The sequence below is a fragment of the Leptodactylus fuscus genome, chromosome 1, assembly GCF_031893055.1.
Source record: "Leptodactylus fuscus isolate aLepFus1 chromosome 1, aLepFus1.hap2, whole genome shotgun sequence".
Taxonomy (NCBI): domain Eukaryota; kingdom Metazoa; phylum Chordata; class Amphibia; order Anura; family Leptodactylidae; genus Leptodactylus; species Leptodactylus fuscus.
The window spans coordinates 20454263-20471779 of NC_134265.1; the positions used below are offsets into that span (position 1 = coordinate 20454263).

At 45.1% G+C, this 17517-nt stretch overlaps 1 protein-coding gene across 1 annotated transcript in view; it reads left to right on the forward strand.

Moving 5' to 3' along the window:
* The window catches only part of ADAMTS12 (ADAM metallopeptidase with thrombospondin type 1 motif 12), a 343281-nt gene that overhangs the window by 316239 nt on the left and 9525 nt on the right, over positions 1-17517 (forward strand). The window contains exons 20-23 of the mRNA XM_075268182.1: positions 3046-3198; positions 3847-4020; positions 8222-8368; positions 13923-14076. Coding sequence (XP_075124283.1) covers positions 3046-3198; positions 3847-4020; positions 8222-8368; positions 13923-14076 — 628 coding nt within the window. The remainder of the gene's footprint in view (positions 1-3045; positions 3199-3846; positions 4021-8221; positions 8369-13922; positions 14077-17517) is intronic.

Here is a 17517-nt window from a genome sequence, read left to right on the forward strand (position 1 = left end):
TCAATAAAAAGAACTTTCTTGTAGCTCATGGGAAATAGAAATGTGTCGTGTCATAGGCAGAGGCGACGTGTAAATCTGCAGCCGGCTCGAGGCGCGTTTAACCTCATATCTAATACGTTGATACAAGAGCAGGCGGCTCGTGACGGCCAAAATACAAAAACTCCAGGGTCGTTCCGAGAACAAAATGACTCCAAGTCACGTACGTAATACTACTTCAGCTGATGGCGAAGTCAAAGGACCAAGTCATTGTCTGCTGTATGATCTAAATATAAGGATTACTCGAGTGCTCAGGAGATAGGCCGCCATCTTTATTATTAGATTTTTTGGATTATTCTTCAGCCTTCTCTAGTTGGCAGCTTTGATTCTCATTCTTACTTGGAGTTTTTTATATTTTTCACAATATGCTTGAAGGATTTCTCGTATGTAACAAACCTCAGAAGACCCCAGGTCAAACCCTTAACTAAATTCAGACCCCAGATCCAGGGGTGAACCTAGCCTTTTTGCCGCCTGAGGTGGACGACAGAAAGCTTATGAATAGAGATGAGCGAACAGTAAAATATTTGATATTCGTTTCGAATAGCCGCTCAATATTCGACTATTCGAACGAATACTGAACCCCATTATAGTCTATGGGAGAAAATGCTTTGTTTCAGGGGATCCCACCATTCGACTCAGGAGAGTCACCAAGTCCACTATGACACCCCAGGAAATGATGCCAACACCCTGGAATGCAACTGGGACAGCAGGGGAAGCATGTCTGGGGGCATCTAACAAGCCCAAGTCACTGTGTTATGTCGGGATCCCAGTCAGCTTGCGATATGCTCGAGCTGACTTTTTCCCATAGGAATGCATTGACCAGCGTTGATTGGCCGAATGCCATACAGAGTACTGCATTCGGCCAATCAACGCTGGTTCTGCCGAAGGCTCGTCTGTGAGGAGGAGGAGTCTAAGATCGGACCAGAATGGAGACTGCTGTGGACTGCTCTTAGACTCCGCCTCCACCGACAGAACCAGCATTGATTGGCCGAAAGCTATATCAATGCTGGTCAATGCATTCCTATGCCGAGATGTAGCAGTGCTGGCACTGCTACACTGGAGATTTAGCAGAGCTGAATGTGCGCTGAACCCTGCTGCACACTCAGCTCTGCTACATCGGACACTAATACATCGGACACTAATACATCGGCCAGCACTGCTACATCGGGCCGTACGCTCAGCTTGGCTACTCCGGAGTAGCCGAGCTCAGCCAACGGCCAGCTCTGCTTCATCTCCGATGTATCAGTGCTGGGCGTGCATTCTGCTCGGCTGCATCTCCGGAGTAGCCCAGCTGAGCGCACAGCCCGATGTAGCAGTGCTGGCCGATGTAACAGTGTAGCAGGGTCCAATGTAGCAGTCTGATGAAGCAGAGCTGAGTGTGCAGCAGGGTTCAGCTGAAACTGCTGCACACTCAGCTCTGCTGCATCTGATGTAGCAGTGCTGAGTGTGCTTTGAACCATGCTGCACACTCAAGTCTGCTGCATCTCTGTGTTTGCTGAGCTCTGCCGCTTCTCCATGTAGCAGAGCTGTGTCAGCACTGCTACATCTGAGATCGGACCACAATGGAAACTGCTGTGGACGGATCTTAGACTCTGCCTCCTCCAGCAGAACCAGGGTTGATTGGCCGAATGCTGTACACTGGCCAATCAACGCTGGTCAATGCATTCCTATGGGAAAAAGTCAGCTCGCACATATCGCAAGCTGACAGGGATCCCGACAAGATAGAGCCCCAAAGAGCTGGGTGAGTAACATTCCCCCCTAAATAAAGGTAATCCCTAGCTAACCCTGCCAGTACTTCTGTCCCTGTCTCACAGTCACATAGTTCACAGTCTCAAATTAATCGAATGTTAAATCCACCATTGGTATAAAGTGGAGGTCACCTGATTTAGCCAGCCAATTACTTTTTCCGATTTTTTTTCGATGCCTCCGTTGTCGTAGTTCCTGTCCCACCTTCCCTGCACAGTTATTAGTGTTAAAAAACGCGCCAGAGAAGGTGGGAGGGGATACAAATTTTTACTGCGTTTACCGCCTGGTATTCGATTGCATACCTTGAACGGCCTGATATTTGATCGAACCGTGTTTGCTCATCTCTACTTATGAAGATTAAAAACATGAAACGATATTGGGTGGCGGACAATCCCTTTAAGGGTTAAATCAATAAGGACACAGTTCACACAAGGCGATTAGATAACATGTCTGGGAAAACATCTTTTAACTTTCTCCGACACGTTATCAGCCGTGACGTTCGGAGGACAATACTTTTTAGAAATTCCTAAATCGTCCAATATATAAAGAGTCCTCAAGGTCAGAAAACCATTATAAACCTCGAGACGAATTCGCGAGATGCGACCGAGGTGAGAAGAAGCGAGGAGAGAGTTCATGGGACTGGACACGAGGGTGCAGATGATGAGACGCCGACTCTGGCTCAGTGTAATGGCTTCTTCTAATATTCGGCAGGGTCACGTCCTGTCCCCTCATCTGAAGAGGGGACTGTAATATTCTGCGCACTCTCATGAGTCAATTATACTTACAGGAACCCCAGAACTTCACAAAATGAATTTTTTTTTTTCGAAAAGTTACATAGTCTGGAGAAGATGGCGACTCGGGTGATGGAATAGCAGAAGTATAACTGTGGTTTTCAGTCGTGTAGGCGGTTCTGGGTCCGGAGATTCCCTTTATGGGATTTCCTAAGGCATACATTGTGTATTTTGACTTCTAATGGGTTCGAGGAGATTTTCCGGATTTTCCTGAAGCCCATAGCTATAATAGGTAATGGCTCCTACCATGTGTATCCTCAAGAAGCCTCTCCTGAAATCCCCCGCTGAGACTGTACTCGGGTCCTGCGCCTTAATAGAAGATATCGTAAGATCATAGAAATCCTTTCTCTCCCAATTATTTGCCACAGATTGTGCAGCGTCTCGTGTGAACAGCCCTGTATTTTGGAGAGACACTTTAATAAAGTGCTAAGTTGTTTCATTGTATCGATTGAAACGCCTCTTGTTATTACAGTGCTCCACCACCTGCGGAGTGGGGGCGTTCTGGAGAAACGTAGAATGTAGCTCAGGAGATGAAGACGACTGCGGACACATTAAAAAACCGGACCCTGCCAGAAGATGTCACCTGCGTCCATGTGCGCACTGGAGAACCGGAAACTGGTCTAAGGTAAGGCGTATCCGCTCCCCGTCACCTGTCACATTGCATTTTATTCTTTTGATTTGGAATATTAGAGTGTTTAATAACTCTTACAGGGGTTTTGGGGGTAAAACTATTGATGACCCATCCTAAAGATGATCAATATCAGATCTATGAGAGTCTGAACAACGGCACCCCCATCGATAAGCTGTTCTTGGCAGCTGATAGACACAGAATGGAGCAGGAAGCAGACAGCTCCGTTCTTTGTGATGTGGTCAGACCAGGTATTGCAGATCATCTCCCATCTGCTTGAATAGAAAATAAGCTGTAGTGACTCGGTCCAACCACTATACAGAAGATGGCGCTGTCTGCTTCCTGCTCTATTCTCTGTGTATCAGCAGCTATGAAAAGCTCATTGCAACCTCTACAGCTGATCTGTGGGGCTCCTGGGCATTGAATTCCCACTTTTTTAATGTTGACAACCAAAGCATAGGTCATTGATACTATAATCCTGGAAAATCCCTTTAAGAAATGGATCAGCATAAAATGTTAGACCAACAATATAAATGCTCTCAGCAGCGACTTTCATGTTAAACCAGTGATGGTCTTAGACTATATTGTCTTCTAAATCATTATGTATCACCAATCCTTCAATATCTCATCTCATGTATCACACAGTGCTCTGCCAATTGTGGTGGTGGATTCAAGACCAGAGAGATCCAGTGCATCGATATCCGCGAAAACCGACCCCTGCGACCTTTCCATTGCCAGTCCCCTGGACATAACCCGGTGCAGAACACTTCATGTAACCCAGAGCCGTGTTTGTCGTGGCTTGCCAAACCTTGGAGTGAGGTAACGTGCCGTAACCAGATGATCTGTATATTACCAAAACGTAAGGGCTGTGCAGCATGACAGTAGTATATTAGGTGAGGGCACAGCAGCCCCATCCCTAACCCTCTGTAACACTACTGCATTTAGTGATGCACATGACGATAATGCACAAGCATAAAAGTAGCAGCTTTGTGCAGGAGATCGGCCCAGTGATAGTGATAGCTAGTGTGCCCTCAATTATGCCAACCCTAGTGCCCTTCACTAGTATAGTCAGCCACTCTGTTATGTACTGTTCCTTACTTCTGCACTGTTCCTTTAACTACATAAGTGTGGGACCTGAAGGAGGTGCAGGTGATGGAAGTTGTGCAGGACCTGGAATCTGTGCAGGACCTGGAATCTGTGCAGGACTTGGAATCTGTGCAAGACCTGGAATCTGTGCAAGACCTGGAATCTGTGCAGGACCTGAAAGAGGTGCAAGACCTGGAAGAGGTGCAGAACCTGGAAGAGGTGCAGAACCTGGTAGCTGTGTGGGACCTTGAAATTGTGCAGGACATGGAAGAGGTGCATAAACTAGAAGCTGTGCAGGACCTGGAAGAGGTGCAAGATTGTGTAGGACCTAGAAGAGGTGTAGAACCTGAAAGTTGTGTAGGACCTGGAAGAGGTACAGAATCTTAAAGCTGTGAAGGACCTAGAAGAGGTCCAGGACCTGAAAGTTGTGCAGAATCTGGATGCTGTACAGAACCTAGCTAACATACATCTTTCAGGTCCTGCACTCATTAATGTAGTGGAGACAGAAAGCTGCTGTCAAACAATGGTGATATGTTTTCTCTGCATTAGTAAAATGCAGTTTATTTCAGCCACATGTTTCTTGTGTTTGTCACTATGGTTTTAGGCCCACACAGAAAGGCTGTTTGGTCAACATGTGATCCCCAGGACAGAACAAGCAGTGCATTTCCTGCATATAAACGATACCTCTAGTGTGAATACTGATAATATATGCACCTGTAGTTATCTGGGTATACATGATCCATCTGCAGCGATTAGAGCGCGGTAATCTCCAAATCACATCTAGGTAATTATCGGTATTAGAATTCCCCATAGCTGAGCATGATAATGTGCACAGCACGCTGGGAGGAAGATGAGGAAACACGACGTACAAAGAGCAGATTACTGACGTATTGATCCCCCACCAAAGAGGCTTAGAAATCTCCTGCTGATAATTGGACACATAATGATGTCAGAACATGTTACAAAGAGAGGATGGAGAAGATAACAAAAACCAAGAGAGGATGGAGAAGACACAAAAACCAAGAAAGGCTGTGGAAGACACAAAAAGCAAGTGAGGATGGAGAAGATACAAAAAACCAAGAGAGGATGGGGAAGACACAAAAACGAAGAGAGGATGGGGAAGACACAAAAACTAGGAGAGGATGGAGAAGACACAAAAAACCAAGAGAGGATGGAGAAGACACAAAAAACCAAGAGAGGATGGAGAAGACACAAAAACCAAGAAAGGCTGGGGAAGACACAAAAACCAAGTGAGGATGGAGAAGACACAAAAACCAAGAAAGGCTGGGGTAGACACAAAAACCAAAAGAGGATGGAGAAGACACAAAAACCAAGAGAGGATGGAGAATATAACAAATACCTAGAGAGGTTGGGGAAGACACAAAAACCAAGAGAGACTGGGGAAGACACAAAAACCAAGTGAGGATGGAGAAGACACAAAAAACCAAGAGAGGACGGGGAAGACACAAAAACCAAGTGAGGATGGAGAAGACACAAAAACCAAGAAAGGCTGGGGTAGACACAAAAAACAAGTGAGGATGGAGAAGACACAAAAACCAAGAAAGGCTGGGGTAGACACAAAAACCAAGAGAGGATAAGGAAGACCCAAAAACCAAGTGAGGATGGAGAAGACACAAAAACCAAGAGAGGATAAGGAAGACCCAAAAACCAAGTGAGGATGGAGAAGACACAAAAACCAAGAGAGGATGGAGAAGACACAAAAACCAAGAAAGGCTGGGGTAGACACAAAAACCAAGAGAGGATAAGGAAGACCCAAAAACCAAGTGAGGATGGAGAAGACACAAAAACCAAGAGAGGATGGAGAAGAGACAAAAACCAAGTGAGGATGGACAAGACACAAAAACCGAGAGAGGATGGGGAAGACACAAAAACCAAGAGAGGATAAGGAAGACCCAAAAACCAAGTGAGGATGGAGAAGACACAAAAACCAAGAGAGGATGGAGAAAACAAAAGAACCAAGAAAGGCTGGGGAAGACACAAAAACCAAGTGAGGATGGGGAAGACACAAAAACCAAGAGAGGATGGAGAAAACAAAAAAACCAAGAAAGGCTGGGGAAGACACAAAAACCAAGTGAGGATGGGGAAGACACAAAAACCAAGAGAGGATGGAGAAGACACAAAAACCAAGAGAGGATGGAGAAGAACCAAAACCAAGAGAGGATGGGGAAGACACAAATACCAAGAGAGGATGGGGAAGACACAAAAACCAAGAGAGGATGGAGAAAAACCAAAACCAAGAGAGGATGGGGAAGACACAAAAACCAAGAGAGGACGGGGAAGACACAAAAACCAAGTGAGGATGGAGAAGACACAAAAACCAAGTGAGGATGGAGAAGACACAAAAACCAAGAAAGGCTGGGGTAGACACAAAAACCAAGTGAGGATGGAGAAGACACAAAAACCAAGAAAGGCTGGGGTAGACAAAAAAACCAAGAGAGGATGGAGAAGACACAAAAACCAAGAAAGGCTGGGGTAGACACAAAAACCAAGAGAGGATAAGGAAGACCCAAAAACCAAGTGAGGATGGAGAAGACACAAAAACCAAGTGAGGATGGAGAAGACACAAAAACCAAGAAAGGCTGGGGTAGACACAAAAACCAAGTGAGGATGGAGAAGACACAAAAACCAAGAAAGGCTGGGGTAGACACAAAAACCAAGAGAGGATGGAGAAGACACAAAAACCAAGAAAGGCTGGGGTAGACACAAAAACCAAGAGAGGATAAGGAAGACCCAAAAACCAAGTGAGGATGGAGAAGACACAAAAACCAAGAGAGGATGGAGAAGACACAAAAACCAAGTGAGGATGGAGAAGACACAAAAACCAAGTGAGGATGGAGAAGACACAAAAACCGAGAGAGGATAAGGAAGACCCAAAAACCAAGTGAGGATGGAGAAGACACAAAAACCGAGAGAGGATGGGGAAGACACAAAAACCAAGAGAGGATAAGGAAGACACAAAAACCAAGAGAGGATGGGGAAGACACAAAAACCAAGTGAGGATGGAGAAGACACAAAAACCAAGAAAGGCTGGGGAAGACACAAAAACCAAGAGAAGATGGAGAAAACAAAAAAACCAAGAAAGGCTGGGGAAGACACAAAAACCAAGTGAGGATGGAGAAGACACAAAAACCAAGAGAGGATGGAGAAGACACAAAAACCAAGAGAGGATGGAGAAGACACAAAAACCAAGTGAGGATGGAGAAGACACAAAAACCAAGAGAGGATGGAGAAGACACAAAAACCAAGAGAGGATGGAGAAGACACAAAAACCAAGAGAGGATGGGGAAGACACAAAAACCAAGAGAGGACGGGGAAGACACAAAATAGGGAAAGAAGCACAGGATTAACCCCTGAAGATGCAACTTCTTTAATATATCCATTAATATAGTAGAAGGGGGCTTGTTTTTTGTGGGATTAGTTGACTTTTTAAGTAAGAAGATGGGAAAATTTCCAACACTACAATTATACAAGCACGAACGCAACTATACGAGGTAAAGACAGTATAAAGTATTGGAAATTTTAAATTTTTTGGTGAGATAAATGACATCTTTCTGTTGTTTTTTTTACGATGTTATTTTTTTCCATAATAAATCATGTTGTATTTTTTTAGATTTCTTTTTTTCTCGGATTCTAAAAATTTCCGCACATTTTATTTATTTATATTTTTTGTCATTGAATAATCTTATTGGGTTGGGCACAGGGAAAGGAGAGATGTCTAATGGTAACTAGGACGGACCGGTGAACCCCTACAGGATTTAGGGAATGAAGTGGTTGTCACATCAGTATTACACCAGCTCTAACTGCAACAACTGTTTCGTATGGATAAAAATAAGAATTTTAGAATTCTGCCCCCTATGGGCAGGAAGGGGTACGTGAGATTTTTTTAAAGTAAACTTTTTACTTCTTGCCTTAGTGCTCAAAGACGTGTGGCAATGGAGTCCGCCAGCGAGAAGTGTTTTGTCCAAAGGAAAACCGATGTGATGCGAAGAAGAGCCCGGTCATTGTACTAAACTGCAGCCTGGAGCCTTGTGTCGGCTGGGAAACAAGCAACTGGACAGAGGTACAACGGGGGGGCATTAATAATCTGCACAATTTTGGACAGGGTCAAGATGGCGGCTACTCACTGTTACGGTGTCAAATCCTCTTACAAGTCCTGGGGCAGCCCAGTGATCACTAGAGATGGGCCGACCGTGTGGGATCCATGTCACAATTATTAGTGGTGTTCGTCATCCGTTGTCCAGTGCTCCATGATGGTTCTATTGGGTCATCTTTTGGGCCGTTCCCGTCTTCTTTCATCATGATGTTGGCATGCCATATGTGACTGCTGACGACAAGTAAGGAATCTCAGTGGTCCCTTGGGGCCCGTGACTTTATCCAGAAGAATGAAGGAGCGCCAAACTCGGCAGAGGTGAGGGAACGTAAGTAGCAGTATAAGTAGCCCAAGGACCACCAATTATATCTGAAGAGATCCCAGAGTATAAGAGTGATTCGTGGCTAAACCCTGAGATTTTTGGTAAAATTTCTAACAAACCGTTTCCTCGGCTTTATTGATGTTGGGGTTGCGCCAAGAGTGTCTGGTGGTGGAGATGCTTTCCCCAGGACTTCTGCGGTGTTGTGATCACAGCAATCTACAAGTTGTGCTTATTCTTCCTCCCCCCATCCTTTAACCTCTTTAAATGTCTGGCCGGTCCGCTCTTAATCCTGCAAGGACGTAACCGTATCGTGCAGCTTTGGAACTAGGGAACCGACTGTAACTACAGCTGGAGCTGCTATAGAGAAGGCAGGGACGGTTTATTACCATCCCAGCCTTCCCGATTACTGTGTACACAGCTATGGGATATGTGGCTCCCCTTCGACCCTAGGCTGGCGGTCACATGAACGCTAAAGGGTGGGGAACTACAAGGGTAGGAGGCTGTAACCGGAAGAGTCGAAAGAGAAATTTCCCTCTTTTTTTTGTTTACATTTTTTGTATATAAAAAAAAGAAAAAAAAAACATAAAAATAAAGCGCTACACGTCCTCAAAAAAATAAGACATGAAAATTATTTAGATACAATTGACGAAACAAAATGTCATAGCCCAAAAAACAGCATTGTGAAAGAACCCGATAATGTGTCGGTGTTGGCGCGGCACAGAATTGGTGTGATGGGGCCTAGTGAAGGTGCCGCGTGATCCTCGGCCTCACGACAGGTGGCAGAATCCATTCCTTCCATCAAGGCACTTAACTTAATGACACGAGACCCGGCTGACCCGAATCGCCTCTATTTTTGGAGACTCCAAGGGATGGATGGCGCTTCTATTCCTCCTGCCACAGATCAGACTATTATATATCACGGGTGACATGTTATCTAAAGCTTCCATAGCTCAGGATCAATCTCAGACCAAGCTCGGATATCTCTAGAGATAGAAGTCCTGCTCCTGCCAAGAAGGATGAAAGGATGAAATGAGACCTTGAGAAACGATGAAACTCGATTGGCCAGTTAATCACATAAGCCGGCATTGTTGTTCCAGGAAATCTCCAGACACAGAATTCCCGAGTATAAGGGGAGGAGGGCAGTATATAGTGACTGCTATATGTGAAAAACTACACATGATAGATGTGAACTCCGCGCTCAAGAAGAACTGCAAGATCCTGGACACACAAGCTGGAACTGCTTTTTAACCTCTTCACGCATGGCCATTTTTTGCATTTTCTTTTTCATTTTCCAAAAGCCAGAACTTTATTTTTCAATTCCGAGCTGTATGGGACTTATTTTGTGCGGGACCTGCTCTACTTCCTAATGGTCCCATTAAAAGGGGCTGTCCCATTACAGACACAGGACAGGGGATAAGTATGTGATCATGGGGGCAAATTTACTTCTATAAGGCTGGTAGTCAGTCCCATACAAGTTATTGGGACGTGGCCCACCCCCAGTCAGGCCTATATTTAGTCGAGCTGTGGTCAGGTTCAATGTGCAGCGGGGGAAAGGACCTCCTGGTCTGTGGTCAGACCTCCAGATCCAGATACTTTTCATGGCATAGCACCTTGAAGTACCAAACTAGGCATAACTTGAGGGTGCCCAAAGGGAGCCTCAAAAAGTTTCTCTTCCAATATGAGGAGACCACTCCTATATAAGATACATTGTAGTTGGTGGCTTAGTACAGATTTTGCGTCAAGGCCCAGGAGCTTCAAGATACACCACGTACTTAAAGGGTTAAAAAGGGTCCATCACCTGTGTATGGCTATAGGTTCGTGGGTGAAACTTGGGGTGCAGGTCGTGTTAGAGGCGTCACATATTGGCGGCACGGTTTATGGACATGCACTAGATCTAGTGACACTATATCTCGGACATCTAACCCCCTATCTGAGAGGTTACTTAGAGGAAAGGGGCTCCATCTGACCCCTGATTGGCCCTAGTCCAAGATTGTGAGGTGCCAGTCACTTGTCAGGGCAGCCAGGGGTCTAAGGCCTACTCATTGATTCTTGACCATAACAAGCCAGGAAGTTGTAGGTTGGTCATTGACTTTACACGATGTAAGTACGCCGGGGAGCGATGTTATTCCATTCATGGAGACCTCGCTTCTCGTCCCGAGTGGGATGATAAACATCTGTCCATACACTCATGGAGATACTCATCTACTCCGCACGCTTATCATTAGGAGCGATTGTAAGTCTGACAATAGACCCTCGAATATAACAAGGACTCAAGTGATATATCTAACAAAAGCCTGACTCTGCCTTACAGTGCTGGGTAAACGTTTTAGGCAGGTATGGAAGAAATTCTGCAAAGTAAGAAGGGTTAATAGTTTATTTTTTGTCAACGAAATTCATCAATATTCGGTGTGCCCTTTGCCTTCCATCAGTTCTTCTCGGGACTTGCAGACAGTTTTTGGCAGAACTCGGTAGGGAGGTTGTTACCGCCGCCATCTTGGAGAATTAAGCAGAGATCTTCTGTAGATGTAGGCTTGCTCCAATCCGTCATCGTACTTGCAAGCCTCAGTGGTCTCCCAGAGCCGGTAATGTCACCCAAGAGGCCAGAAGATGCCCATAAGAGAACATCATATTAGGGAGGAGTGAACCAGTTTGTTACTTTTCCAAAAATTTCAGGTTCGACCAAACCTTACATTTTTAGGGTTTGCTACTCAAAGGCTTATGTCTAAGAGTCATGATGTCAGTGCACCCCACATGACCAATGGGGCCCAATCGCAGACCTCACCAGGACCCTTCAGTCACTGACGTCATTCAGGAGCTTGGAAGACGTCCAAAGGGGACAGAGATTCTCACCAGACACTGAGCCCAGGAGAGGTGAGTAAGACTTGTCCACTATGTGTACCCGCACTTTTAAGACCCTGAAGTCCAGTTTGGACCAAATGAGTTTGTCCCAAAACAAAGTTGCCGGACAAACCTTCTGAATACCCAAGATTCGCCCTAAGCTACACTTTTTTATTTTTTACACCTCTCCTGGGCCTCCAATTATTATACTCAGGGCTCTGAAACCATCCTGAATGGGGTTGAGCCGATCTTGAGATTTCAGGATCAATTTTAAAATCCGATTTACGATCATTTTCCAGCCAATCCCGATGGTGAAATTTACTCGATCGCCCATTGGAATCCAATCTTTTCCGATCCCGATCGCTCCACCCTAGTCAATGCTTCTCTATGGGAGAAGTCACTTTTAGGGTTGAGCCGATCTTGAGATTTCAAAATCTGATTTCCGATCATTTTCCAGCCGATCCCGATCGTGAAATTTGCTCGATCACCGATCAGGATCCGATCTTTTCCGATCCCGATCGCTTAACCCTAATCCCGAATATAACAATGACTGATGGGTGGCAAACCCCCAAAATTGGGGCTTGTAAAAAACCAGTTCTCTTATCACTAATCACTAGATTGTGTCCCACTTTTGTTAGAAGGATCTCTGGCAATATTTTAAAAATAGGCAATCCAAGATATCTCTTGTCCTCTATGAGAAATTCTAACAGGAAGTGTTCAAATTCCCTGCAGCTCCCCCACAGGAGAAACAAAGCATTACACAATGTCCATTAAAACCAGGACAGGACAGGTCCTCCAAAGTCAGAGACACTCCAACTGGGGTATATAAAGGTTATTTTCCAACCAGACTTCCCCTTTAAATGTTCAATATATATTTTCTATGATATATGTCGGCATTTACATCCAGTCCACTTATCTGCCTTAAGCACAAGCTGTGATTAACCTTACGGAGATGATCTCTCGCTCCTCGGATGAGATTACTCACATACTCCAAGGAAGTACGAGACGGCTCCTTGTGCTGCACGAGCCCTTATAGAAATCCTCCCTGTATTACCATTGATAAGCGGCAAATGACTTAATGCCTATAATTATTTCTGAAGCTTCTATTATACGGAGGTTTTCAATTGACCCTTGTGACACCAGAACATCATGTTAAGTTGTGTTACTTATGGAAAAGCGTACATCAAGCGATCAATGAAATTACACGAAATTACACAAAAATATACTAGTACTAGACATAGGTCACCAATGTGTTGTGTACGGCACCGGATCACCGCGACCTCCAAGGATCAGATAGAACATCGCTATTCAATATGTCATACTGGAAAATATCTCTGACCGCCAAGGGTCAGGCAGTGTTCACACTACAGTCTGCCATTGTAGCATTATTCATGGCGGAAACCTTGACCAAATCCAGAATGGCGCCAATCTAAGTCAAGGTGGTCGGTTCTGTTTCAATTAGATGTATGTCGACCAAACCCAAAAATTTTGACTGGATCGACTTCTAATGGGGAACAACTCTCCCCAGACATGAAGAGTGCAGCTAATATTTTGGTGTGGTCATGCCCATATCACACCTACTTTTTGTGATATTTGCATATTCCCCACCTTGTAGATTCTGGAGTGTTCCACCAGGACCAGGAGATTTGCCAGCCAAGGAGGTCATCCCTTATTTTCGGAGCATTTCAGATGTTTCAGGATAATTGTCCAAGTATGATTAAAATTGTCCAGTCTTTTTGTTCTCGGGGCGATCACCCAATGTCATAGGGGCCTAATAGGGGCTCTACCTAAGGCCAAGCCAAGGATGCATGTGCTAAGAAAAAACTCAGCAAACAAATGTTCTACCAAGCAGTAGGCAATGTGTATGGCCAGTCTAAGGCTAAAGCTGACCATTCATAGGCTCTGTTCACACTGCAGTCATTGCTTTCTTTCTTAAAGGGAATGTATCATCTTTTTTATGAGCAATACACCGTTTTATATTTTTATTATACATTCTTGAAATGTTGCAGTTCTCACACTGACCACTAGAGCACACGATAGCTCACTTCCCGTCTTTGCTGTATAGACTGGGACAGGATGAGCAGAGTCATCTCATTATCATTAGAGTCTGGGAGATATAATGATAGCTGTATTGTATTGCTGGGGGTCTAGATGGGGAGACTAGTCTCCTATATGCTATATAATATAAATTAGGCTCTGTAAGCGAATCGCCTATCACTCCCTGGTATCCAAGTACCAAGCAAATGATAATACAAAGTGAATTGTGTACAGCTCTGGTATATGTTAATCCATTGTGGCCCAAAATTAAAGGAATCCTTTGGATATATGAAAAGCAAATTTCACTCTATGCCATGTTTGTTTCAGTGCTCGGCATCTTGTGGCGAGGGCGTCCAACAAAGAACCGTGAAATGTATGGATACCGATAATAACCGGACCATGAACAACAGTTTATGTGAAAAAGAACCAAAACCTCAAGAAAGCAAAGAATGCAATATCCAGGAATGCTCTACAATCCCAGGTAAATCTGTCTGAGACTTTCTGGACTTTCTTACAACATGGAGTGGTGAAGGTGCCTTCGCTACATCTCAGGACCATGTAGACACAAAATTCTATCCATTAAAATCTAGAGCTGCTGTTGTAACCATCAGTATCCATGCTCCAGCACCAGGGCGAACACGTCTGCTGTGCAACTAGTGTGGACATACAGGAGCTCCGAGGGGGAGGGACCATGCTCCAGTCACAGGAAGTTGTAGATAAATCATTCCCCCTGGGATCTTATGGTGTTATTTAAAGTAAGCAGTAACTACTGGGGTAGCAGCTGCCATATGGCCTGGGACATTAGGGGCCCGGCTACAGCCGCTGCCACTGTGGGTTTTTTTTTCTTAATAGGCCGCTACCGGCTGGAGTTACCCCAGCTGGTAACAGGCCCTATTTACTTACCAATCCTGCCAGGGGCTGGGATTGGTAAGTGACGCCGCAGGCCCCACAAACACTATTATTATACTCGGGGGTCTGAAAAGATGATCAGAGGCTTGGGGGAGGTAAGAGAACTTAAAAAACAGTGTTGCTTACCTCTCTGGCAGGCTTTGGGCCTAGTTCTGTGACGTTCCTGATGTCACATGACTTCCCCGGGTCATGTGATGTCCCAGGCGTCATTGAAGATGACTCACATCACTGAGGAGTGCAGCTAGACTATCTGTTTTTAGGTCAGTGAGGGTCCAATTCATAGTGACTGTTGCCAGTCAGCTCATTTGAGGGGCCACAGTGGCCTCTTCATGGTAGGAAATTGCTGCTTAGGCAATTTTCCAAAAGGGATTAATATTTAAGAAATTTTCTAATATGCAGCAGGTTAACTGATTAACTGATAGCAAATAAGCAAGCTAAGGTCGAAGGTCGCCCGGAGATAATCCCCAGAACCCACTGCAAGGCAAGATGGACTTGGCTACTCAGAACCCAGGTTGCAACCCTGGGGCAAGCACATGCTGGCTAAGGATGAAACCAGAAACCCTATAGTGGGCAGAGAGAGCAATACACAAGCCAAGATCAAAAACCAGGAGAGTAAATGAATAATCAAATCAAAAGAAGAGGCGTATTAGAAGTTTGGTTGGGTCCATGAGGTCACAGATGGAACCAAATCAACAGGAGAAGGGTTAGTACTGGGAGTGAGTTCTGAGAACACAGAGCCTAGAAGACAAATGTAATCACAGGCATCTCAGCAAGGAAAGTGTCAGGTTAATAAACCCCACCTCAGCTCCTGATTGGAGGCTGAACTAGAGTTCTGATTGGCTTTGTATCTAAACCTCTGACTGGATGAACAGACACAGCCAAAGTTTGACTGCTAGGAATAGCAACCTTAAGGCAACAACCATGCGGCAGATGTCGTAGGGAATATCCCCAGCAGCTCAGCACAGAAGAGAATGACGTCTGGTGGGTGGAGAAGTAGGAGCCCTGATATTTAGACTCCTGACACTTTATTGCTGCAATGTCCCATGTAATAATACTCAGTCCAGTGGCCCCTTATTACCATTTGTAAGAAATTTTGACAATATTCTTATAAAATAAGAGGATCAAATTAATAAAAGCAATCATCTCCAAGGGCTGTGACTATTTTAGGATGAGACAGAAGAAGAGAACAAAAGAAACTTTTGCTTTTCTCTTTCCTAATTAACAAGGCCCATTGCCCGACATTACGTAACTGACTTCATTAAGCTTTATTATTCCATTCAGATGTCATCTGTACTGTATTTAATGAAGATGTTAGTACAATATATCCCACAGCATTTATATGGGGTCATCTTCCTGTCTTCACTTTTGTATCAAGAAATGTTCAGTCTGTGCAAGATGTCTTGGCTGTCAGGGTGATTTTTATATTATATATCACAGTGGTAACTCAGCCTAATAGTAAACTGATACTTCCTGTTCTATAGAAATCACTTTTCATCATTGGCACAGGCAGGGTTACTATGATATGATTATCTATATAAATGAATACCATCCTGAAATCCCGCAGTTTTCATGCTGATTACTGAGCCTAGGAATAGACTGATACTTCCCGTTCTGTAGAAATCACTTATCTTTATCAACACAGGCATGTTTACAATGAAGAAATCACCTATATAGAAAAAAGTCATCCTGCAATGCTGCTGGTTTCACACTGGTGTTCATAATAGAAGGACGCTTCCTATTCTGTAGAGATCACTACTCATTATCAGCAAAGGTAGATTTACAATGATTTACTCCTAAAACTCCTAGAGAGTGGAATAGGAGGAAGAACGTATGATGTCATCAAGAGCTCCTACACCGGAAACCAGTGCAGTGTGAAGGTGAATGGGAAAAGGACCGCATACTTCCAACAGGCCCGAGGGGTCAGACAAGGCTGTAGCCTGAGCCCAACGCTCTTCAACATCTACATCAATGAAGTGGCTACAGCCCTGGAGGCCTCACCAGCCCCAGGCCTCACCCTGAACGACCGGGAAGTGAAGTTCCTGCTGTACGCCGATGACCTCCTACTCCTGGCCCCCACCGAGAAAGACCTCCAAGAAAGCCTGTCAGTGCTGGAAAAATTCAGCACCACATGGGCCCTACCCATCAACCAGAAGAAGACCAAAGTCATGGTATTTCAGAAGAAGGGCCACAATAAAGCCCCCACCCCACAATTCACACTGAACGGCTCCACACTGGAGAAAACCAACAGCTACACCTACCTGGGGCTGGAGCTCAGCCAATCAGGAAGCTTCAAAGCAGCAATAGAAACCCTGAAAGCAAAAGCCTGCAGAACCTTCTACGCCATCAGAAGACAACTGTACCACCTCAAACCACCGGTGAGGGTCTGGATGAAGATATTTGACGCAGACATCTCCCCAATCCTTCTCTATGGCAGTGAGGTTTGGGGCCCAGCCACCTACCCAGACCAGTCAAAGTGGGATTCCAGCCCAACAGAGAACTTCCACCTGGAGTTCTGCAAATACCTGCTCCATGTCCATCGCAACACCACCAACATAGCCTGCAGGGCTGAGCTAGGCAGACTCCCCCTATGGCTCACCATACAGAAGAGGGCGCTAGCTTTCCAGGCACACATCCAGGTGAGCAAGCCCGACTCCTACCACCACCAAGCATGGCTAAGCCACCTGAGCAAACCAGACATTCACCAACCAAACAACAGCCAACCACCAAACCAAAAACTCCAACAGATGATAACCAAGGCCGAAATAAAGGCGACCACAGAGGCAATCAGAGAGCGGTACATTGAAGAATGGAGAAACGAAATAAATACCTCCAAGAAACTCACCGTGTACCAATTCCTGCAAAGGGACTACACCATGGCCACCTACCTGGAGAGAATACGCCACCCCAAACACAGACAGACCCTGAGCCGGTACAGACTGAGCGCCCACAACCTAGAGATAGAGACGGGGCGATACAGGCAGACGTACAAGCCACGGGAGAAGAGACTGTGCCA